Source organism: Protopterus annectens, chromosome 7.part1 (genome assembly GCF_019279795.1).
Source record: "Protopterus annectens isolate FY-2018-M chromosome 7.part1, PAN1.0, whole genome shotgun sequence".
In the NCBI taxonomy this organism is placed as follows: domain Eukaryota; kingdom Metazoa; phylum Chordata; order Ceratodontiformes; family Protopteridae; genus Protopterus; species Protopterus annectens.
Genome location: NC_056740.1, coordinates 92,022,173 through 92,047,352, shown reverse-complemented (window position 1 = coordinate 92,047,352; position 25,180 = coordinate 92,022,173). Strand labels below are relative to the sequence as shown.

At 37.1% G+C, this 25,180-nt stretch overlaps 1 protein-coding gene across 2 annotated transcripts in view; it reads left to right on the top strand.

Annotated features, from left to right (window-relative positions):
- Positions 1 to 25,180, top strand: part of MYO1E (myosin IE) — a 1,655,775-nt gene that overhangs the window by 752,910 nt on the left and 877,685 nt on the right. For both annotated transcript variants that reach the window (XM_044078573.1, XM_044078572.1), the window contains exon 6: positions 19,046 to 19,135. In XM_044078573.1, coding sequence (XP_043934508.1) covers positions 19,046 to 19,135 — 90 coding nt within the window. The remainder of the gene's footprint in view (positions 1 to 19,045; positions 19,136 to 25,180) is intronic.

Genomic DNA, 25,180 nt, shown 5'->3' with positions numbered 1-25,180 from the left:
TGTTAATGCTAGTCCAAAACTTTTGTGGTTCCTTTTGGTAGGTTTGCTGTAATTGGAGGTAAAAGTTCTTTTTGTGTAACAGGATGGCTTTTTTTGTATTATTTCTAAGTTGCCTAAAGGTTTGGTGATCTGTAGGATTCTTACTAGTAGACCATTTTGCCCAGGATTTGTTTCTGAGAAGGATTTTTTGCCTAGTAGCATTTGAGAGCCAAGGGGCTGGTTTAGCTTTATTTTTAACAGAGCGTGGTGGTCCAGGATGGCTAAGAATGTGGAATTGAAGTATTCTACTGCTTCATTGAGTGGAAGAGATTTTAGTGGTGACCAATAACATTGCTTGAGTTCTGTCTGGAAAAGTTCTGGGTTAAATTGCTTTTTGTTGCGTACTGTTCTGAAAGTGTTAGGGTAAGTTAGGTTGGTTTTAAGTCTGATAATATAAGTTAGTGAGTGGTCACTTAGGTCATCTGGGAGGGTTCCTACTTTGTAAGTTGTGCCAATGTGAATTATAGGTATGGATGTGGGGGTCTATGAGAGCAGAGGTGGTAGTGTAAAATAGGACAGTAGGGGGGACTGGGAGCTTGCTATAGTTCTACAGGTCTACAGTTACAACAATTGTCCTGGAATTATATGACTTAGAAACATCTACAGGAGTTAATGGGAATAAGCTAAAAACTTTAGAGATTGTAGGGAACTGCTATGGGATGGGGCCCAACTGCAAATATTACCGGGGTCTGCTACCAAGCCTGCTAACACACTGTTACAAACAATAGATATGAACCTGTCATCTAGCAGATAGTTGGTATCGGGTCAAGTGTTTGATGGTTTCCAGCTTGCAGATTCAGGAACGGGTGATTAAGATTCCCAACACACTGGATGTGCTGTGGAATAAAAAGATAGACAGGGTTAAGGATAACAGCAATTGTTTGTTGAGTAGTTATTTGCTAAGGGGGGTGGGTGAGGCTTGTATTTGGAGTTGAACAGTAGCATATACATGCACTAGGGAGCAGTGTTTCAGTGGAATAGACTTGGTAAGCTGTGGCTGCACTGTCATGTAGCAGATAATTGGTATCAGGACAAACATTTGGTGGTTTCCAGCTTGCAGATTCCGAGACGGGTGATTAAGATTCCCAACTCAGTGGATGCGTGGTCATGTAGCAGATAGTTGGTATCAGGTCAAGCGTTTGATGGTTTCCAGCTTGCAGATTCAGGGACAGGTTATTAAGATTGCCGATGCAGTGGATGCGCTGTTGTGTAGTAGATAGTTGGTATCAGGTCAAGTGTTTGGTGGTTTCCAGCTTGCAGATTCAGGGATGAGTGATTAAGATTCCTGATGCAGTGGATGAGCTGTCATGTAGCAGATAGTTGTAGTTATTAAATGTTACATCAGTTGCTCATACTGTCAAGTTTATTTTTCAGCCTCCTAACATTGGCTAAAGGCTGAAAATAATAACAAATGATTTGCTCAGATTAACTTCAAGCATACTGTTATACCGGTTAAGATAACTGGTTTATTTTACAGCTTTTTGAAGTTAGCACAGTTGAGTTAGGACCAAATTTACACATTTTAGCAAACTTATAGAACTAGCAGTTGCTGCAGGAAGTTTCAGAAAAAAAAATAAAATTAAATGACAGACCCCTGTGATATTCTACTAATTGAGTGCTGACTATGCACTTTTTGAAAGCCAAACACAGTACAGTTTACAGTTTGTGGACTTGCAAATCTTCCTGGTGAAATCCCAAATATTGGTTATCAGGAATGTCAAATGACTACACCATAATCATGTTTGTTTTCACTGATGGTAATCTGCTAGCTCAAAGGCAGGGTGTCTGCTTGTGATAACACTGAGGCAGCCTGTTTACTTGATTGTTAACACAGTAGAGGAGAGAATTATGGGGTGCATCCAGCTTGCCTACGTTGTGAATGAGGGAGAGGGAAAAGTGCCTACAGTAGTGCCTAATGTCAATTCTGGTGTCTTTGATAGAATGAAGACATGCTGGGTGATGCAGAGATAGCCCAATAAGGAATAGTTTCAAGCAGAAGGTTTTACCTTATGTGAATCAGATTTGTCTCTGCTACTGAGAACCATTGCACATTCATCTGTTTGCATGGAAATACCTCATGTAAGGGTATAGGAGTGTATAAAGATGCTCTTACCTTGAAAAAACACCACTTGAAAGAAGTTGAAAATGTACAAACCAATGTTAAAATAGTCATAGAGTTACAAAACTTACCTGTTTTGGAAAGACTTCAGAACTGTCATTGTAGTCTGTTTCTTACAGTTTACTTGGAGTAGACCTCTGCCTGCTCTGCAGAATAACTAATGCAACATTAGAATTTCGTTTGAATTATTTGATACAAAGGTTCATTTTTCTTGGTGCTAATTTATCTGTTTAACTTTGCCAATGTATTAATAGTATTTTTTATCATAAGTAGACTTTGATATTTTTAGTGCCTGTCCTTCAATTTATTAAATCCCTTCTGTTGGTTGAGTTTAACACCACTACAGACTTAGATTTTCAGGCAGTATGTATAGTCATAAGCTCTACATTTCTTCGGGGAGGTGATAAGATGAAGGATTTGAAACAAGGTCTGTTAATGGTGACTCCTGGAGCAGGGGTAAAAAAAAAAAAAAAAGACAGTTTGTGAATTTTACCAGGTTGAGGATGTGAGAACTTTGGGTTATTAAATGTACAGTTTGATTTAATGTGTTTAAAAAGATAATTGCGAAAAAACTGCCACTTGTCCTCTATTCTCGCAGGTGAACAGATGTCTTACTAATGTCCTAGCAGATACGTTGTTAATGCTACTCTGGGAATATACAAGTGCATTATATATCAATTCCAAAAGAGTTTTTCTAAAGGAGTCTAATTGCAGGTCATCATGGTCTGTGAAATTAAATATTTGTGTAATATACCTAAGTGGTATATTGGTCAAATTTATAGGGCTCCTTAATGCTCATCAAGCCTATAAAAGAAACCGATCTTTAAATATTTAGCATGGCTTTTCCTGCTTTTAGGCATTACACATAGTTTGAGAGCAGATTAATATTAAAATATGATGCTCTCTTTCCTAGCTGGCTTGATATGGAAATGACACTGCAGTTTCTTACTTGATGAATGTTTCATAATCTTATTTCTGATGCTTTTCAGGATTCTTTATGTGAGAGTTATTCCTACCTTATTTGCTGCTAATCCTTGCATTTTCAAGATGTATATAGCTTACGCCAACCGCTATGCTGTCATGAGATGCCGAAACTCCAACCTTGCCGTTGTGAAAAGACAGGACGAAGACCGTTTAAAATAGTCCAACATTTAATAAAACAGTAGTAAAACGGCTGACAACATACAGAAAGTTAAGCGCTTTCACCCGTTGACAATACGGGCTTCTTCAGAACTAATCATTAGTCAGCACCATTCATATGCCATAAAATGAAATTTATCATGGCTTTATAAACTGGCCTTTTTTATTTATTTATTTTTTACAGAGTAGAACTTATTGTAGAGTTAAACACGTATTTCTAAATTTGGGTGAAATTATTGTAAACGTTCAAAACTGAAAGCTGGCATTTATTTCACTCCCATGTTCATAAATGAGACATTTGCTTAATACTTAATCCAGAACAGTATAGTCACGGTGATTTATTCATACTAAATGTTAAAAGCTGTCATTTTATGACTGGATTAATGTGTTCTTTTGTATACAGGCTACCATTTTTAACATAATGTTTATTTATTTTATTTTTTTTTATTTTACATTTGTTAACCGGGCTGGTCTAACTGGATATATTTCCATTTTCAGTAGAGGCCCGGGGAGAAAAGCTCCACAGGAAGACATGGACGGAATACAACAAAACTAACAAATATATAATAACAAAGTTATCAAACAGATTTTTAAAAAAAGAGGTCGGTGTTTTACTCAAGACCATAGTAACTAATTCTATTTAAAGATATAAGCCATAAGTTACCATAATTTCATCTTTGGAATAAATTAGAGAGAGTGAACTAGAGAAAGCAAGAGATGAAGGAAAAGAGAGAACATTTTGCAAAACAAAGTACAGAATAGAAAAGATATGTATTGCTAGAGAGAGAGAGACAAATAGCTGTGAGGAGGAGAAAGAGCCAAGAAACTTTTTAATCAGGTTTAGAGCAGGAACATATCCAGTGGTTATTAAGGTGAACTTTTAGTTTTTGTTTAAACAGTGCAGTAGAAGCAATTGAAGTAAGTTCGGGAGGAAGTTTATTCCAGTGTTTCCCAATGGCATTGGAGAAAAGGGAATCACCAGCAAGGTTATTAGATTTGGTTGAGGTAACTAGCAGTTTGCTAGAAGAGCGGAGAGAGTTCAGGTTTGAGTAGGGGCTTAAGAGGTTAGATAGAGCAGGTGTATTAAGAGGTTGGTAAAAGGCTCTTTGGACAAACATAAGTTGGGATAGAAGCAACGTATTTGTCAGTTCGAGCCAGTTAAGTTGTTGCAGATTCTGACAATGGTGGGTTCTAAATTGTTTTCCAGTAACAAATCTAGCTATGTTGTTGTAGGAGGTAGATAGTTTAGAGAGATTGTTTTTCTTAAGATTGGTGTAGATAGGTGAGGCATAGAGAAGTGTGGAAATAAGATGTGAGTGGGCAAGATTCACTTTTGCTGGGAAGGTTAAAAAAGTTTTGATTCTATATAGAGAGCCAAGTTTCCTGTTTACAGATTTAATGGTATTGTTGATATGAAGGTCGAAGGAGAGATTGTTATCAATTGTGACACCTAGCAATTTGGTAGTAGAATCAGGTGATATAATGGTTCCATTATTAGACACAATGGAGAAGTCAAGTGTGGGGATCTGGTAGTAGGTTTAAAGAGAAGTAGTTTGGTCTTTTTTGCTTAGGAGTAGACATCGTTTTAGAAACCAAGTTTCAACTTTAGAAAATACAGCTTGAGTGTTAGTTTGAAGTTCAGAAATGGATTTAGCAGAGCAAATAAGTGTGGAGTCATCAGCATATTGAATGCAGATAGCCTCAGGAATGGCTACTTGTAAGTCATTTATAAAGAGGGAGAAAAGAAGTGGTCCAAGAATAGAGCCTTGGGGGACACCAAGGGAGATTGGTAGAAGAGATGAGAGTTTGTTATCCCAGAGGACAGCTTGTTTCCTGTTAGTGAGATATGAGCTGAACCAGTGGATAGTCTCAGGTGCTAAGGAAAGAGATTTGAGAATTTTTAGAAGGAGAGAGTGGTTCACCATGTCAAAGGCTTTGGACAGGTCAATGAAGAGAGCAGAAGACAGGACATTATTGTTGCGATTATTGTTAATAATATCTGTGAAGGAGAGCAGAGCAGTAGTTGTGCTATGATAAGGCCTAAAGCCATGTTGACAGTTTGTTAGTATTTTATTTTGTAGAAGGTGATTCATTACTTGATGGTGGACACATTTTTCCATTATTTTAGCTAGAGGTGACAATAGAGCTATGGGTCTATAGTTAGAATGTTCAAAGGAGTTTGCTCCTTTATGTAATGGTATGATGTGAGAGATTTTCCATACATCAGGGATGGATTCTTCATTTATGGTCCTATTAATGAGAATTGATATGGGATAAGCTATTTCAGAGGCTGCTTTTTGAAGGAATTCAGAAGGAAGCTGGTCAGCAGAGGGGGTGCAAGGTTTAAGTTTGAGAATGCATCTCTGTATAAAGGTAGTGGAGATGGGTTGAAGCCTAAAGGTTGGTAGTTTGGAGGAAGTATGGTCATGAATGATGGTATTGTCACTGGATAGATGGGAGGCCAAGGAATTTATCGTATTGATGAAGAAAGAGTTGAAAGTGTTGGCAGTATCAAGGGAAGGAATTGTATCAGACCCAGAAGGGGGAGGGGTGGTAGTCTGTCCAGGGTGAAGAAGTTTATTTAGGGTTGACCAGAATTTTTGAGGATTATTGTGATTCACTTGCTGAAGATTGCTATAATAGTTCTTTTGTCAGAGAGGATTGATTTTTGGTAATATTTCTCAGGTGTCTGAAAGTCTGTTGGTCTATGGGAGATTTGCTAGTTCTCCATTTTACCCAAGATTTGTTTCTAAGTGACATTTTTTGTCTAGTTTCTTTTGTTAGCCAGGGGGCTGGCCTAGCCTTAATTCTAATAGAACGTTTTGGTGCATGATAATCAAGAATAGTTAGGAATGTGTTGTTAAAGAAATTAACAGCTTCTTGAAGAGGAAGTGTTTTTAGTGGGTTCCAGTTACAAGCCTTTAGTTCCGTTTTAAAAAGGGTTGGGTTAAAGAATTTGAGGTTACGTAGGGTCCTATATAAAGGAGAGTAATGTGTTCTTTTGCATACTTAAAAGGGGATGTCTTAAATGTGCAAAATCAACTTCAACTCCAAGCATAGATTTCCAGACCTTTGCTTCCTAAAAATGGTCTTGTGATCAATATAAGTTGTAATTGTTGAAGCAACCATAGGTTAGGAGCATCCATTTGCTGTAAGTAATGCATTTCCCATTACCGAAACCAAACAACTGCATCTTTGCATGTAAACAATAATCCACAGTAAGGTTTATAATAATTAAGAATTAGTCAGCACCCTGGATGTGTTTTATTCCAAAGAATGAAACCAAGTGCTCTCAAAATAAATGGGACATTGACTAATCCTCAGTTTAATGCATGCCCAGAATGTGACATGCATTTTTCATAGGCTTTTTTTAAATGTACTGATTGTTACAATGTATTTTTGTCTGTTTACTTACTTGGGAAATAATCTGCCAGTTAAAGCTGCTCTTCAACTATTTGGGATTTCTTGGCTAGCGATTTGCACACTTGGATTATTTCTTGTCATTCTCTCTTCTACTAGTGTTCTTTATTTTAATAAATGTATTGTTTTACTTCTAATTTTTTTTTTGCATTTTAAAAGGAAGGTCCTGGTTAAGGCAGTAAGTAAAAAAAAAAATTATGAAGTTTTTGAATGCAGAAGTATGAACTTTATCTGAATTTTGGGAGAATCTGGGAAGTAGCGTTTTTAAATAAAGTAAGCAGAACAGAACAAAAATGAATCTCAGACCTGTCAGCTAAAGTATGTTCTGTGACTGTTTATGATTTTTTAATTCATACCTTGGTTTTCAACATTTTCACTTTGTGTTTTATTTTTCATTTCCTTTTCTTGGAGTCTTAAAAGAAAACTCTGGATTACAGATAGTTAACAAACATTTGTGTTCCATTCTTTGACTGCAGAGGAATTAGCACTTTCTGAATTGTGGGAAGAGCTGAGCGCTAATGTTTTTTATTTAAGATAAGTGGAACAGGACAAGATTTAATATGTGAGACCTGTAAGCAATGTCTTTGGTCTGCTGCTCTTTGGCATCTACTTCTGTAATGTGAAAGGAAATGTTAAAGGCTCTGTATTACAACGTTGAACTAAAACAAATTTGAAAGTTGTAATATCAAACCTTAAAGTCCGAAAGTGGAAAATGGTGAAGCCACGGCACATCAACTTTTTTCCCAAGGAAATTAATCAGTGGGCCATTTTTGGGGCTTTCCTATTTCTTCCACTGTGGTGTGATCTCGAAGTCGGTATATTTAAGTGGGGATGGGGGGTGCCAATCCCTCCACATCAGTTTAAGTTTAAGGTTAAGCTTTTTTTTTTTTTTTTTTGTCATGGAACAGTGATTTTTTTTCCCCTGGGAAAAAAATCGCTGTTCTGTGCTTTCAGTTTTGTTGGGTTTTGGACATAAGGGTTCGATAATACACCAATCAAACTTTTGTAAGTTCGACGTTGTGATATAGACCCATTGTTAAATGTATATGGCCACCCACATTTGCCAGTTACTGTAAATTGAGTGCTACTGTTAACTCCCCTATGCACACAAATATCACTATAATTTAATTAGCAACTTGGGTGACTGACAGAGTGGTAAGAAGGGATAAACATGATCATTCTGGAACGGAGGGCACATGTTGATGACGCTCCCAAAGATGAAGCCCAGTCCACAGAGGGGAGCTGCCCTCAGGAATAGCTGAGGAGTATGGGGGTGGGGTGGGGAAAGGAGAAGTGGGCAGAACATATAAAAAGAAAAAACTCCAGTAGGAGTACAGATGGCCAAGCCCCCAGGATGGCCTTAGGGTCCACAACTGTCCCCAGCAAATACTGAAATACCAAAACAGTCCGGGGGGGGGGTAGAAGGATGGCTGGCAGACCCAGCACTGAAGCAGGGCACTGGAAGCTGTGTCGTTACCATGAGGTCCAAGGGAATCACAAAACAATATATATATAAAAAAATTACCAGATAAATGGGACCATGCTCAAGTGTGTCACAATCATTACAGAGATCTAGGTACCTTCATCAAGAATGAACTATCTTTCTGTCATTACATATCAGTTATATTTGAGCAGATCTTCTACCTTGCCATGTTAATTACTAAAGCTATAACCTCTAGGTCCAAAGTTTTCATAATATCTTCTCTATTCTTCCCTCATCAGGCCAGTCATAGGGTACAGTACACCATATGGAATGCAACTCTTCAAATATTTTCCACATTTAATTGTTAGCATTTGATTACCGGGACAGTCTGACTGGGCCACAGAGGTCCCTTTTCAATGGAGCCCTCAGAAGAAAAACTCCCCAGAACATGTAGTAGAGTAAATTTAAACAGATTCACACAATATAATATATTACACTGGGGAAATTAATACAAAAATTATGTACAAAAAAAGTTAGCAGTTTTGTCGTACAGTAATGAAGTGTCATATATCAGTGATTAGCACAATTTTATTTGAGTAATGTTGAATAAATTAGACTAGTATTGGGAGAAAGTAGGTGGAAAACATTATTTATCTGAATACCCTGTGGAAACAGGAGACAAGAAAAAACTGTCGCAAATAAAACACAGAAGCCACACAAGGGTGCTGAATGGCCCTACTCCACACACATAGTCTTGTAAAAAAGTGTGAAATGAATAACAGCCCAAGTAGCAAAACCAAAGTTTATTTATGCAATCCAAAGTCAAAACTGATAAGCGCTTTTGTCCCATATCCACAGAACTTCATCAGATAATTAAAAAACTACACAATTCACTTTTTAAAGGCAAATTAAAAAATGTCATAGGAAACACATAAAAATGACACACACCCTTAAAGACACAACATTAAAAACCTAGAAAAATGTAAAAATATATATGTAAAAACATGAAATGCACCTGTATAAAATGTAAAGGATAAATATACACATAAAAATAATGTATTATATATAGAAAAATATAGATATGTCATAAATATATGTAATAAGTTATCTCTCTAATGCTTTTAGATTTAATAAGGAGCTGATGGAGATATTTTCGTTCAACCCTAGCTAGTTGCCTGCATCTAGGTGCAGCTGCCAGTATAGCTCCCTTTTCTCTAATAAAATTGACCAAGCTCCACCTCTAATTTCTGTTTTAATATTATCAATAACAAAAAAGTGAAAAAAATGCCCTTCATTTACTTAAAGCATTTGTTTCTTTTTCTGTCCTTATATCATATAGGTGCTGATAGATACGATTTTTTAGTTTCCTGTCAGTTTTCCCAATGTAGTAACAAAAATGATTATACATAGCACAGTATATAACTCTCTCGGAATTGCAATTATATATTTGATGGATTCTAATATTAATGTTGTTAATAATGAACATATCCCCCTCCTTAATAAATTTATAGAAGTGACACATCCTATATTTATTCATGTAACCAGTTTTATGTTTTTGTGGACAATGTTTGTTTTCAAAAAACACTCTTCAAGCTTCTTCCTTTCTTGTACACTATTGTAGGACTTGTGTGTATATGTTGTCTTATGGCCTTATCTTGCCTTAAAATAGACCAGTTTTTAATTAATATGTTCTTTAACTCAAAACTATCAGATGTAAACACCATAATAAAAGATGTCCTGTAATCCTTTGTCTCCACATTATTGCTGTTGATGGCATTGGTCATGTTAGAAGTGTTATGTGCTTCACGATGGCTTTCTTTTGTTTCAATAGATGAGTACTTGAGTAATGGAGCAAAGAATTGGAATATGTCTCCTTTCTAAAAATCTTGGATGTAAATTTATTATTCTGGTAATCTTTAGATAAAAGAATATCAAGAAATGAAATCTAGTATAAATCATGGTTGTGGGTGAACTTTAAGAACTGCGTTGTGGAATCAGTGGTATAACATGAATTCCCTAATCAGTTCACAGGGTCCATCCCATAAAATGAATATGTCATCTAGATAGCAGGTCTAATACTTGATGTATATATAAAAAGTGGAGGGAAATCAAAATTTCTTCTCCCACTGTGTAACAACTACATTGGCGTATAAGCCACCGCAGGCTGAACCCATAGCCACTCGCATCTTGTTGCAAAAAGATCTCATTATTAAAAAGAATAAAATTATTCTTAAGCACCATTTCCATAAGATGTGTATATACTAACACATCAAAGTTTTCAACATTTTTGTCATAGAGAAACTCACTAAACCAGTCAAGACCAATGTTGTGAGGAATTACCGAATACAGATCTTTAATATCGATGGTTAGATTTAATATCGATGGTTAGAAAGATATATGTTTCTTCAAAAGGTATCTCATTGATTCCAGAAAACTCCGTGAATCTTTACATATGTGAGGTTCGCTATATAATAAATGTTTTAACTTAGAATCTAAGTGTTTAGCAAGGGGATGTGTAATAGAACCTTTTGCGTCTACTATGGGGCGCCTAGATGGTTGTAATAAGTTTTTATGTAATTTGGGTAATCCAAACATTACTGACACCTTAGGATGTAAAACTGTAAGATAGTTCAAAACTTCGATGGATATAGATCCTTCAATAAAAATATCCTGTAGTTCGTTCCTAATTTTTATATATGCTCCATTTAATTCATTTATGGAGGATCTCACATAAGCTTTACTAATCAAAATAAATAGCATTTTGTTATAATCCTCTAAATTCATTAAAACTACCCCTCCCCCTTATCTGGTTTCATAATTCTTAATCTGTCCAAAACATCTTTTATTTCCTTAATAATCTGACTCTCCTTGGTGTTCATTTCATTATTTCTCCTATTTTTGGAGGTAAGGTTGCGGACATCAAGTTTGCAGATTCTTTCAAGTAATAGGATCATGGGGTGAAGTAAGGGATTAAAAGTGCTGAAAATAGCAAGAGGATTAACAAATTGATCAGAGAAAGAGTTCTGGAACAAAACTTTCAAATTTAACTTAACGAGTATAAAGTTTTAAATCCATTAGAGTAAGTTAAATTTGAAAGTTTTGTTCCAGAACTCTTTCTCTGATCAATTTGTTAACCCTCTTGCTATTTCCAGCACTTTTAATCCCCCCACTTCACCCCATGATCCTATTATTTGAAAGAATCTGTGAACTTGATGTTTGCAACCTTACCTCCAAAAATAAGAGAAATAATGAAATGAACAGCAAGGAGAGTCAGATTATTAAGGAAATAAAGGATGTTTTGGACAGATTAAGAATTATGAAACCAGATAAGGGGGAGGGGTAGTTTTAATGAATTTAAAGGATTATAACAAAATGCTATTCATTTTGATTAGTAAAGCTTATGTGAGATCCTCCATAAATGAATTAAATGGAGCATATATAAAAATTAGGAATGAACTACAGGATATTTTTATTGAAGGATCTATATCCATCAAAGTTTTAAACTATCTTACAGTTTTACATCCTAAGGTGTCAGTAATGTTTGGATTACCTAAATTACACAAAAATGTATTACTACTACCTATGCGCCCCATAGTAGATGCAAAAGGTTATATTACACATCCCCCCGCTAAACACTTAGATTCTAAATTAAAACATTTAGTATATAGCGAACCTCAGATATGTAAAGACTCATGGAGTTTTCTGGAATCAATGAATAAGATACCTTTTAAAGAAACATATGTCTTTCTAACCATCGATATTAAAGATCTGTATTCGGTGATTCCTCACAACATTGGTCTTGACTGATTTAGTGAGCTTCTCTATGACAAAAATGTTGAGCACTTTGATGTGTTAGTATATACACATCTTATGGAAATAGTGCTTAAGAATAATTTTATTCTTTTTAATAATGAGATCTTTTTGCAACAAGAGGGAGTGGCTATGAGTTCAGCCTGCGGTGGCTTATACGCTAATGTACTCGTTACACAATGGGAGAAAAACTTTTTATTTCTCTCCACTTTTTACATATACATCAAGTATTATACCTGCTATCTAGATGACATATGCATTTTATGGGATGGACCTAGTGAACTGATTAGGGAATTCATCTTATACACTGATTCCACAACGCAATTCTTAAAGTTCACCCACAACCATGATTTACACCACATTTCATTTCTTGATATTCTTTTATCTAAATATTACTAGAATAACAAATTTACATCTAAGATTTTTAGAAAGGAGACATACTCCAATTCTTTGCTCCATCAAGTACTCATCCATTGAAACAAAAGAAAGCCATCGTGAATGGGCAATTTGTCCGTGCTGCATGGATGGTTTTGACTATGGATGAATTTTTAAATGAATGTGACTGCCGCAAACAGATGTTTTTAAAAAGAGGCTATCCTGTTAGACATCTTACTTGAGGTGGTTAATAAAAGGGACAGGAGATTTTATTTACCCCTTTTGTCAGAACCCGAAGCACATAACACTTCTAACATGACCAATACCATCCATAGCAATAATGTGTAGACAAAGGATTACAGGACATCTTTTATTACGGTATTTACATCTGATAGTTTTGAGTTAAAGAACATATTAATTAAGAACTGGTTTATTTTCAGGCAAGATAAGGCCATAAGACAACATATAGACACGAGTCCTACAATAGTGTTCAAAAAGGGTAGAAACCTTAAGAGTGTTTTTTGAAACCAAACATTGTCCACAAAAACATAAAACTGGTTACATGAATAAATGAGGGATGTGTCACTTCTGTAAATTTATTAGGAAAGGGGATATGTTCATCATTAACAACATTAATATTAGAATCCATCAAAGATATAATTGCAATTCCAAGAGACTTATATACTGTGCTATGTGTAGTCATTGTTGTTGTTACTATATTGGGAAAACTGACAGGAAACTAAAAAATCGCATCTATGAGCACCTATATGATATTAGAACAGAAAAAGAAACAAAGGCTTTAAGTAAACATATACTTGAAAATTAAGGGCATTTTTTTCACTTTTTTGTTATCGATAATATTAAAACAGAAATTAGAGGTGGAGCTTGGTCAATTTTATTAAAGAAAAGGGAGCTATACTGGCAAGCTGCACCTAGATGCAGGCAACTGGCTAGGGTTGAATGAAAATATCTCCATCAGCTCCTTATTAAAACTAAAAGCATTAGAGAGATAACTTATTACATATATTTATGACATATCTATATTTTTTCTATATATAATGCATCATTTTTATGTGTATATTTATCCTTTAAATTTTATACAGGTGCATTTCATGTTTTTATATATATATTTTTACATTTTTCTAGGTTTTTAATGTTGTGTCTTTAAGGGTGTGTGTCATTTTCTATGTGTTTCGTATGACATATTTTAATTTGCCTTTAAAAAGTGAATTGTGTAGTTTTTAATTATCTGATGAAGTTCTGTGGATACAGGATGAAAGCACTTATCCAATTTGACTTTGGATTGAATAAATAAACTTTGGTTTTGCTACTTGGGCTGTTCTTCATCTCACACTTTTTACAAGACTAAGTGTGTGGAGTAGGGCCATCCAGCACCCTTGTGTGGCTTCTGTGTTTTATTTACCCTGTGGAAACAACTAACAGTGAACAAAGTTCAAGAACATGTAAGAAAATGCATTATTGCAATATTCTTATAGAAAGAATTAGAGTAGCAAGATTCAACAGCATATTGGTAAGTAGGTAACACGCTAAATGAAGAGTATAAATAAGTTGATTTGGTGTCAGTAGTATATAATTTGGTATAAAGGAATACTGGGAGGTGATGGCATCGGCAGAAGTAATTGGATGTAATACGTGCAGAGAGTAAGTTTCTAGTCAGGAAATTACGGTTTGATATGCCTGGTGGTTGGTTAGTTAGTGCTGTTAACCATTTACGAAATGTATTTTAGCCCAAGGTGGTGTAGGAGGAACATATTCTAGTAGTGAGGAAGTGTTCCCTTAAGGATAATCTTAAAATTATTTACTTTGTATTTTTGTATAATGTGCAATTTAAGACTTTTCCAGTATTTATGTTAGCAGAGTACAATGTGTCACTATGTTGGTTTGTTTTTTGACCTGACAGATCTTGGTAGACAGTACTGTTTTACTACGAAGGCCAAGGCAGAACATTTGTCTGGAGTTTAATGGATGCTATAGGCGAGTTTAAGTTGGTTGTACTTCACATAGTTGGGAAATTCCATCCAGTTTAGTTGAGAGAGAGCCATACAGTGAGTTTCATTTGGGAGGCTGGATGCATATTTTGCGATCTTATTATAACAGTGCTCCAATTTCAGCAGAAGGGGTGTGTTTATATTTGTGAGTATTGTGAGGTGTAAGAGAGAGAGAACTGGTGGAAATCAAAAAGCTAAGGCTCAAGGAGTCACAACAGAGGTGGGGGGGGGTACTTAGTAAGCTGTGCTCAGTATGTGTGCACTAGATATGACATTCTGTATACATTACCTGGGGACCCTGTATGGATGAGCTGCTTGAACTAAACTGTATTGCATATTTGCTTACTAAGAGTTAGAAATTAATGGTTTGAATGACGATATGCATTTGAATGCATGTGAGTGATCAGTATTACATATCAGGGTAATTATTAGCACTCTAGATTTACTGTGACTCCTTTTAGGTATAAATATATTATTTAGACCAATAACATAAACTCTGTTTCCTTGAAAACACTATACATGTAAGATCATATTTTAGGATGTGTTCAACATCTCTAATCTTGCTAAAATTGTTCACTGATATTTGAGCATTTCTGGTATAGTTGACATTTTAATAATTGCCCTACACTGCTTGCAGATTGTTCTTAGGAAAAATAGCTCCATTGTCCTTAAAATGATTTGTTGTGCATGGTAAATTCTCCTACTTGTTTGAATGGGGCAGTAAATTAATCAGTATTACTACTGCTATTGAGTACAGTATTCCAAACAAATGCTATAAGGTTATATCTGCATTAATTTTCAGAACAGGGATGATGTTCAGATATTTAAAAGCTTTATACAATTAATTTTGGCTTAACTTAAGTAATAAAAAAATAGTGCTATCCATACATACTTTTCCTGTGATAAAAGTTTATTTTGTGAAGTTTCTATATACTGACCTGCTACATTTTACTTTTTGATACTCAGTATAAAACCTAAATCCCATCGGCTTTCAAACATAGCAAGAAGCAATTGGTCATATTACAGTTTGGCCTTTCTTGGTAGTTTATTGTTTTAGCTGAGAAAACAGATTAATGGTAGAGTGGTAGAGAAAACAGTTATCTTTGTATCTGTGTGCACGCCAATGAACAAATGCTCATGTATACACTCAAACAGAAGTGTGGTGTCATTGGCTATGAAATAAAATTTAGTGCTCTAAAGATTTACTAATCTTAGGCAATCTATTAATAGATGTTTGATATAGGTTCATAGGTAGGTACTAGGCTATTTGCCCGAGGGCATTTATAAGCCTAGCCAGAATGTGTTGGCTTTCGCTGCCACCTTAGATTAGTTCCCTGTGCCTCTGTCAAGCAGAGCTACTGAAGTGATCCCCGGGGTAAACTTTCTGTTTCCCATCCACTCGTCAAGGTTTCTTTTGAAGAGTGTTAGCAAGGAGCTCTGCCTAATGTAGACTGGAATCTTGTTCCAAAGCATGGGAAGTCTCTGGGACAGGAATCTATCCCTCCAGCATGTCCTATTTATTGTTGTTGTGAGGTTTAGATCCCTAGAGCATGTGGCTCGAGGGGATAAGGTTTTCTTTAGGTGGAGCATGTCCATCAATTCTGGGTTGGACATGGCCTTGTATGTCAGGAAGAGATCAATTCTGAGTAGGCGGTATGCAACCAAGTACAGCTGGAGTTTCTTCAGTCAAGCTGCATAGGGCATCTGTTTGAGACCAGTGATCCTCTTGGTGAGGTACTTCTGTGGTTTTTCCAGCTGTTGCAGGTGTCTTGTAAGGTACATCCCAAATGGGGCATTGTACTCTATGATGGGTCTGATGAGTGATAAGTAGAGGGGCACAATGACATCTTTTGATCTGGATGCAAACCCTTTTGTGCTTAGGTGGGCCACATAGAAGGATTTTCTAACCACTTTGGCAATGTGATTATCAAAGGTGAGATTACTATCTACTTGGGCCCCCAGATCCCTTATTACGTCTTCCATATTTAGGGGACTACCACCTATGTGGTAGTTTGTGGGTACTTTGTTTTTTTCAAAGGGGATGACTATGCACTTTTTGGCATTTGGCTTGAGGCCATGATTTTGAACCAAGTATCTGTCTCAGTGAGACCCTTTTGGAGGATGTCTGTGTCAGCCGGAGAGTCAGTTATAGCCCCTAGTTTGCAGTCGTCTGTGAACTTGATCAGCTATAGTCCTCCTGTGCTTGCCTGTACCTCTGAGCAGTATATGCCGAACAGGAGGGGTCCTAGGACTGAGCCCTGGGGAATGCCACTTGTAACTGGTTTAGAGTTGGACCTAGCTCCCAGAACGCTCACCATGTGGGTTCTGTCCGTGAGCCAGTTGGCAACCCATCTTGTGACGTAGGAGTTTATGTTCAGGCTGGTGAGCTTGTCTATAATACCAGAATGGGGAATGTTGTCGAAGGTCTTGGTGAGGTCTAGGTAGGCTGTGTGTACCACCTTTCCCTCGTTTTATAGCCTTGGTAACTGTCTCAAAGAAGTCCAGCAGGTTTAGGAGGCATGATCTGCCTTTAACAAAACCGAACTGGGTAGGGTCCAGTGTTTGGAGGTTCTCAATGTCTCTGTTAATGAGTTCCATGATGATGCACTCCATAGCCTTGTAGACCAAGCTAGTCAGGCTTATAGGGCGATAGTTCCCAGGTTCTGTTGTGGCTCCACCTTTGTGGAGCGGAATAACCGTTACTGTGCACCACTCTATGGGTACGTAGCCTGTGGAGAGGCTGAGTTTGAACAGTGTGTTTAGGTGAGGGGTTAGTTTGTCTTTGAGCTTGTGTAGGACACAGCCTGGGACACCATATCATATATATTGATATAATATATATAATATTGATATAATATATTGATATAATATATATATATATATATATATATATATATATATATATATCTACAAACCTCTTATACAGCAGGCCAGGGATACAGGCACGTCCATTGCTACTGTGAAAAAGTAAAAAAGAAATAAATTAAGATGCATTTTATTTATTTATTAAGGGCTTTATTCTACTAATATATGTGCATTTATGTTATTTCTACATTTTGTCTGAACGTACATGCATGTGTATGATTATATAGGTGCATGTTGCTTCATCGCAGATGCAACAAATTGAACTACAACATATTGAGCACAAATGCTTGAAAAATCAAACTATTGAAAAAACACTAACACAAACTACCCTGCTTTTGTAGGGGGTAAGCCCCCTTTGCACCCACACCCCCTGCTATTTATATATACCAACTCAGTGATCGCACTACAGTGGGAAAAGGGCAAATACCCTGATCCGCAATGTACTGCAGTGCTGCACAGGAGTAAAAGCCAGTCTGTGGAATAAGCTGACTTTTGATAACATATGCTGGCTTTTATTTCATTTGAGAAAAATATTCACCAAAATGAATGTCTACCTTGTGCATCAATATATATTACATATATATATATATATTTATATATATATATATATATATATATATATATATATATATATATATATATATATACACACACACACACACACACACACACACACACACACACACACACACACACACACACACATACCTGTATATATCTGTCTATAGATAAATAAACACACACACACACACACACACACACACACACACACACCTGTATATATCTGTCTATAGATAAATAAACACACACACACACACACACACACACACACACACACTGTGACACTCATACACACAAGTATATTTAGAGAGAGCATCTCAGTTTTATAACAGCATTATTTTTGATTATTGCTATTTTAATTGTATAATATACTGTGCAGCAGGTTTCTCGCTACCCCCATCTTATTCATACATCAGGCTTGAAATGGTAATTGATTGGGTCTTTTTTTTTCTTCTTCAGATTTCCTCGTTCATTTTACAGCTTGAAGAAACAGTAAAACAGTTGCCAGGATAACACAGTATAGCCTTTCCAAGAATAGCTCTACCAGAGCAAATTGAAATAAAGTGTATATTGTCTGTTAACTGCATACACCCATTCATCCCTGTGGTAGGAGCAGGGCTGTTAGTATTGCAGCAGATAAATACTGTTAATCCATCTCTGTGTGCATGTGTGTGTGTGTGTGTGTGTGTGTGTGTGCATGTTTGTGGAGCACTCGCAGGTGTGTGTGTGTGTGTGTGTGTGTGTGTGTGTGTGTGTGTGTGTGTGTGTGTGTGTGTGTGTGTGTGTGTGTGTGTGTGTGTGATTGTCTGTGTATCTAGGGGAATATTTGCAGCTGTCTAATTGTCTGCATGTTTGTTGACTGAATGACAGCATGAGTTACAGTGTATGTGTGCAAATTTGTAGGTGCCTGTACAACTGTGTTGCATCTATTGGTAGCTGAAACATTAGTGTGTTTAGCTATAATTGCGATAGTGATTGATTCAGAGACATGATTAATAATGAGTCGCTAATGAGATGTTCCTCATTTTGGCTTTGTCATATTTTTGAGTCACAGAATATCACTGTTGTTCAACTGGGCACAGCATCATTGCCCAAAAAGTACTGGTCACAATATCTGTCTTATTCCTGGCCACTACTGTTTTATGTTTGCAGCAGAACTACATTTCACTGTAATACAAAACACTATAAACTATGAAGAAATACAAATATTCATCGCAGTGTCATAGTGTACTTTATTATTATTGTTAATATTTTATTAATTTAATAATTTTCTTTGTTTTACAGCATGTAAAAGATATAATTCTACAGTCTAACCCTCTACTAGAAGCATTTGGAAATGCCAAAACTGTGAGAAACAACAATTCAAGCCGATTTGTAAGTGACTGTGTGCCCATCTATACGATTCATGCACTATTGTATTACACATATATCTCATCTTTCTGAAAAGTACTATCTGTAATATTTGTTGTAAATCTTAAAGTTTTGTACCTTCTTGCATTTATTACTAGTTTTTGCTTTTTTTTTTTTTTGAACACTGCTTTAGAGATTACGTTTTGATATGAATTACAAAATGCTGTATTTAAATGTTAATGGTTACAGTTTTTAGCACAGCACTGCTTACATTCAAGTTTATTGCAAGTGGTCTGCCTGTGTCCTACAGTAGATTATTGTTTTAAATCTGAAAAGCACACAATGGGGATGGAATCCTTTTAAATGAACTGCCATTGTACACTTTGTGAGTGCAGGTATGATGTTACTACGGCGCATCTTTCTTAGAACAGTTTTCTACAGAATCCTACTGTCTGCAGATAAAAGATGTGGGACGAAGTGCTGGTTGTTTTGTCTGGGATGATACCCTGGATCATCTGGGTTCAGCTGCTAGCTGAGGCCTTGGAGAAGCCAGCGTGAAAAGGATGTGAGTGATTAAGTAGTGCCAGCGGACGCATCATGACATAAAGGTGTTGGACTCTTGCCTCAAGAGCAAAGACATTGGGATGGCCTGGGATTGCAGCATCTGCAGCTAGGGACCATGACCCACCAAGGAGTGTGCATGTGCTCAAATAGCAGACAGTACACTGCACTTTACAGCTAGCAAAGGGAGTTATTAGGAGCATACAGGAAAAACCTTTTAACCTGCTTTCCTCTGCAGGTGAGAACATTGATCCCCAGCTCATGTCTCCCTCATCCAGCATCTGATGATGTCTGATGTTGGCAGGAATGAATGAGACAATTAGAAATAGGGAGCTATTAGGAGCGTATGAAAAAAAAAGTCCTGTCCTTCTTCCATTGCTTGTGTAAACAGTGATCACTAGCTCCTACCCAGCCCCAAGACTCTAACAATTCCTGGAGCTGAGAGGGATGAATGTTCAGTATGAGATGAGGGTATGATGATTATGAGAAGAATGGAAAGAAAGGCCAAAAACTGTAATTAACACACTTTCACACCTTTTATGTAAATGTTTAGCTATTTGTAGTACATATTCAGTTTAACTGGCTGACTGCAACACTCATGAATCATAGCCTGGGCCACAAAGCAAAGACAGTTGCACCTATTTTTAGAACAGCATCAGTGGACTAAGTGACAAAGAATTAAATAAGATATAGACAATTAAAAACATCACATAATTTTATTTATTTATTTATTTTATTTTACATTTGTTGACCGGGATAGTATGACTGGATGCATGTCCATTTTCAATGGAGGCCCGGGGAGAAAAGCTCCAAGGTAAACAGAAACATTAAAAACATGTTACAAGTATAATTTTGACAAAGAGTACATAAGCAAACAATAGTAAACATGTTCCACAGGTTAGAGTTAAACCCTGGTGAAAGTCAGGGGTAAATTAAACAGTAGCTGATTAATAGATTTTACACAATCTAGAAGAGAGTTAGCCAGGCTTGATACAATGACGTAGCCAGTTTAGTGGCATATGTTGTTGAGTCTAGTTTTAAATTGACCTAGGGAGGAGAGTAAAGTAATGTCAGCTGGAAGTGAGTTCCAGGATCTGCCTACAGAGTTTGCAAAGAGACAGTCACCAGCTGTTAATTTTGCTTGTCTGAATTAGTAGTCTGTTAGAGGATCTAAGCAGTCACGGATTGTGATAGGGGGTGATAAGATTTTTAAGTGCAGGAGCATTATCTGGATTATAAAGGATTTTATAAGCCATGATCAGTTGGTTATACTGGATTAGACTGGGTAGTTCAAGCCACACAACCTGGTTAAGGCTGATGCAATGATGTGTCCTAAAAGGCAGCCCAGTGGCAAACCTGGCAATGTGGTTATAGCAGGTTGAGAGTTTAAGTACAGTCTTATTTATATTAGAGAGTGTAGGGGATGTGTACAGAAGTGTTGAGAGAAGGTGAGAGCGAGCTATGGCAATTTTAGCTGGAGGGGTTAGGAGGGCTTTTATTCTGTAAAGTGATTCTAGTTTTTTATTGATGGTTTTGATTGATTGGTTTACATGTAGGTTGAATTTTAGATTCTTATCTATAATGACACCTAGTAGTTTTGTAGAGGGGTCAGGGGAGATTAATGTGCCATCATTTGCATTTATGGTAAAAGTAAAAGCAGGAGACCTTTGTGATGGTGCGAATTTAGTATCAAACAACATTCAGAAAGCCAGTTTTCTGTAGTGTTAAAGGTGGACTGTGTTGTTGTGTCTTTCGGCTTATCCCGGTTAGGGGTCACCACAGCGGAACTCTGGTCCGCTAATGATTGGTCGTGGATTTTTACGTGCCGAGTTACCAGCCCTGATGCACAACCTTCAATGAAGGCACGCCCATTCATGCATGCCTCCACACAGAAGATGCTCTAGCTGAGAATCGAATGCAACAACGTCTTGCTGTGAGGCGACAACGCTACCGCAGCACCACTACCGTGGACTGTGTAGCAGACCATAAGTCTGTTGGAGATATGGAGGAGCAGATCAGGGTGGAGTCATCAACGTATTGGATACAGCTGACTTTTGGGATGACAGTATACAGGTCGTTAGTGAAGATGGAAAACAGCAGTGATACTTGAATTTGAAAAGTCAAACAGTATTTATAAAGTATTACTTCACAGATTGGAATTTTTACAGCAGATTAGAAAATGCCTGTCATCTTTTATAAAATATGCTTTATTGACTTGTATATTTCTATCAATGGCACATTTATAGGAGGCACATGGGTGAACAGGTTACAAATGAGACTGTGTTAATAAGAGAAAGAAAAGCATCACGTTTAGTGTTACTTCCACTCCGTTTTTTTGTTGACAACTTATATTTCCATTCATGTAAATTATGCCAGCGGTCTTGGCTTGTGTTCAGCTGTGGAAGGCATTGTAAGGAAAACTGCCACGTGAGTTACATAAGAAACTACTGTTTATTCCATTTTTTCTTTCATTTGTTTCTTAAGATGCTTTCACTGCAATGTTATGTGGTTGTGGCTTGTTCTAATGCAGGACAAGTATTAGCCTGGTATATTTAACAATTTGCCTCATCCCTAAATTGTTAGTTTGATGAAACCTCATATCCAGTGGTAGCAAGGAATATTAAGTGTTCACTGCATACTTTGAGGAACACCACCATCCTTACCAGCTGTCAGGTTTGCTGATTAACCCGAGTACTTGAGCAGTAATACTGTAAGCTGTTTGAGATCTTCTGATTAACTCCCAATGCAGTAATAATGGAAAACTTTCACATGGATAATATGGTAGTGCTATGTTCAGGAATCTCATCCTTGCTACCTGGAAAATTACCTGTTAGAAAACAGATTTATTTGACTATTTATTTATTTTACATTTGATGACCGGGATAGTCCGACTGGATACATGTCCATTTTCAGCGGAGCCCCAGGGAGAAAAGTTCCAAGATAATAATTCACATTGAACATTTAGTAAATGCTAGTTTCAAGCAGATTACAGTCATAAGCAATACCAGCATTTAGCACATATAGTACTAACTTATTATAAAACACTACAAAACATAACATTATTTTCAAAGTTAAACATATATAACATTACATTTAGGTTTAAGACACACTGAGCAGCAGTTATACAATTGATCCTTCCTGAAATGGAGTGGTAGAAGTAGTTGAAGATAAGGCACCTAAGAAATAGAGAGGTCACTAGTCGGGGTTAGTGCAAGGATATAACCAATGAGTTTTGAAGTATTTCTTGAGTTTGTTTTTGAATTAAGTTAGTGAGGGTTCCAGGGTCAAGTCAGCTAGGAGTCTGTTCCATATTTTTCCAACAGAGTCCCCAGCTGAGTAGTTGGATTTGTGTGTTTGAACTAGAAGTCTAGTGGATGATAGTAGTGGCTGGGTGCTGGTGTAGGGGCTGATAATATTTTTTAGTGCAGGTGTATTTTCTGGTTGATAAAGGACTTTATGTGCCCCTATTAGCTGGTTGAACTGCAGTAGGCTTGGCAGTTCAAGCCATCCTAGGCGATTTAGGTTGTGACAGTGGTGTGTCCGGTAGGCTGCACCAGTAGCAAACCTGGCAATGTGGTTATATCAGGATGATAGTTTATTAAGATCTGTTTTGTTTAAGTTTGAGAATAGAGGTGAGGCTTAGAGAAGAGTTGATAGCAGATGGGAACGGGCAATTGCAGTTCCAGCAAGTGGGGTAAGGAAAGGTTTGATTCTGTAAAGAGAGCCAAGTTTTTTATTAATGGTTTTGATAGTTTGATTAATATGCGCATCAAACTTCAGGTTGTTATCAACTATGACACTCAGTAGTTTAGTTTGGGCTTCTGGGGAGATGATAGTGCCATTGTTAGCAGTTATGTTGAAGGATGGCAGGGAGGGTCCTGCATGTGGGGGAGAAGAGGAGCAACTTAGTTTTGTTGGGGTTTAGGATTAGATGTTGATTGGAGAGCCATTTTTCCACTGTATTGAAAGTATTTTGGGTTAATATGAATAAAGAAGCTGGTGAGGTGACAGAACAAATCAAGGTGGAGTCATCCGCATATTGAATGTAGGTAGCATCTGGGATGATTGAATGAAGGTCGTTGATAAAGATGGAGAAAAGAAGGGGTCCTAGTATCGAGCCCTGGGGAACAACTATTGTAATGGGTAGGCGAGATGATAGCTTGTCCTGCCGTAGGACTGCCTGTTGCCTGGCCTGCAGGTAGAATTGAAACCATTGGAGTGCATGGTTGTTTAAGGAGAAGGCCTTTAAGGTATTTATAAGCATTTTGTGGTCAACCATGTCAAAAGCCTTGGATAGATCTAGAAAGAGTGCTGAGGATAGTTTGTTATTATTGTGGTTGTGGTTAATGACGTTAGAGAAAGAGAGGAGGGCAGAAGTAGTACTATGGTGTGGCTTAAAGCCATGCTGAAAGTTGGACAACAGCTTGTTTTGTGTGAGGTAGTGCATGAGCTGTATGTGTACACACTTCTCCATAATTTTAGCTAGAGGTGACAGAATAGCTATGGGTCTAATGTTTGGCAGTTCAGTGGCACTGCAACCTTTATGGAGAGGTATGACATGGGAGATTTTCCATATAGTGGGTACAGTAGCTTCAGATATAGCTCTGTTGATCAAGCTTAAGATGGGGTATGCTATGGTGTCAGCAGCATTTTGCAGATAGTCTGCTGGGAGGAGGTCGGCAGCCAGGGTGGTGGGTCTTAGTTTCTTAAGTAGGGCATGAATAAGTTGAGCAGGAACAGGTTGGAAGGTAAAGTATGTTTGGGTACTGGGTGTGGCTGCATTAGAATTAGAGCCATTGGGAGAGAGTTGCTGACTAGAGACTGGATGGTCTCTGTGAAGAAGCTGTTGAAGTTATTAGCAATGTCTACTGGGGATTTTTGTTGGGATGCTGAGGAGGGTGGAGTGGCAGTTTGACCTGGGTGGAGTAGTTTGTTTATTCCTGCCCAGAACGTTTGAGGTTTGTTTTGGTGTTTTTGCAGTAGATGGTAGTAGTAGTTCTTTTTGTCTAAGGTTATGGATTTTCTGCTGTCTGAATCTTAGTTGATCAAGTGGAGGTTTTGTTTTTTGGAAGGTGGCCCATGCTTTGTTTCTGAGTGAAATTTTGGTTTTGGTATCTTTAGAAAGCTTTGGTGCAATATTAACTTTGGTTCTAATAGAGCAGGTGGGAGCATGGGAGTTAAGAATAGCAAGGAATTTGGTGTTAAAGTATGCTACTGCTTCATCTAGTGGGAGACTTTTTTAGTACTGACCAGTTGCATGCCTTAAGTTCATTCTGAAACTTGGTGAGAATAAAATTCTTGTTGTTTCTTAATGTTCTATAGGTGGATTGGTAGGAGCAGTTACTTTGAGCTTGATTACATAGGTGAGACAGCGGTTACTTAGGTCATCAGGCAAAGTGCCTGATTTATAAAATTGAAGATGGGTATTGACGAGTATCCAGTCTAGGGTACTTTCCTTGTTACTGGGTTTTCCTGTCCTGGTGGGGGAGGTTATGATTTGAGTAAATC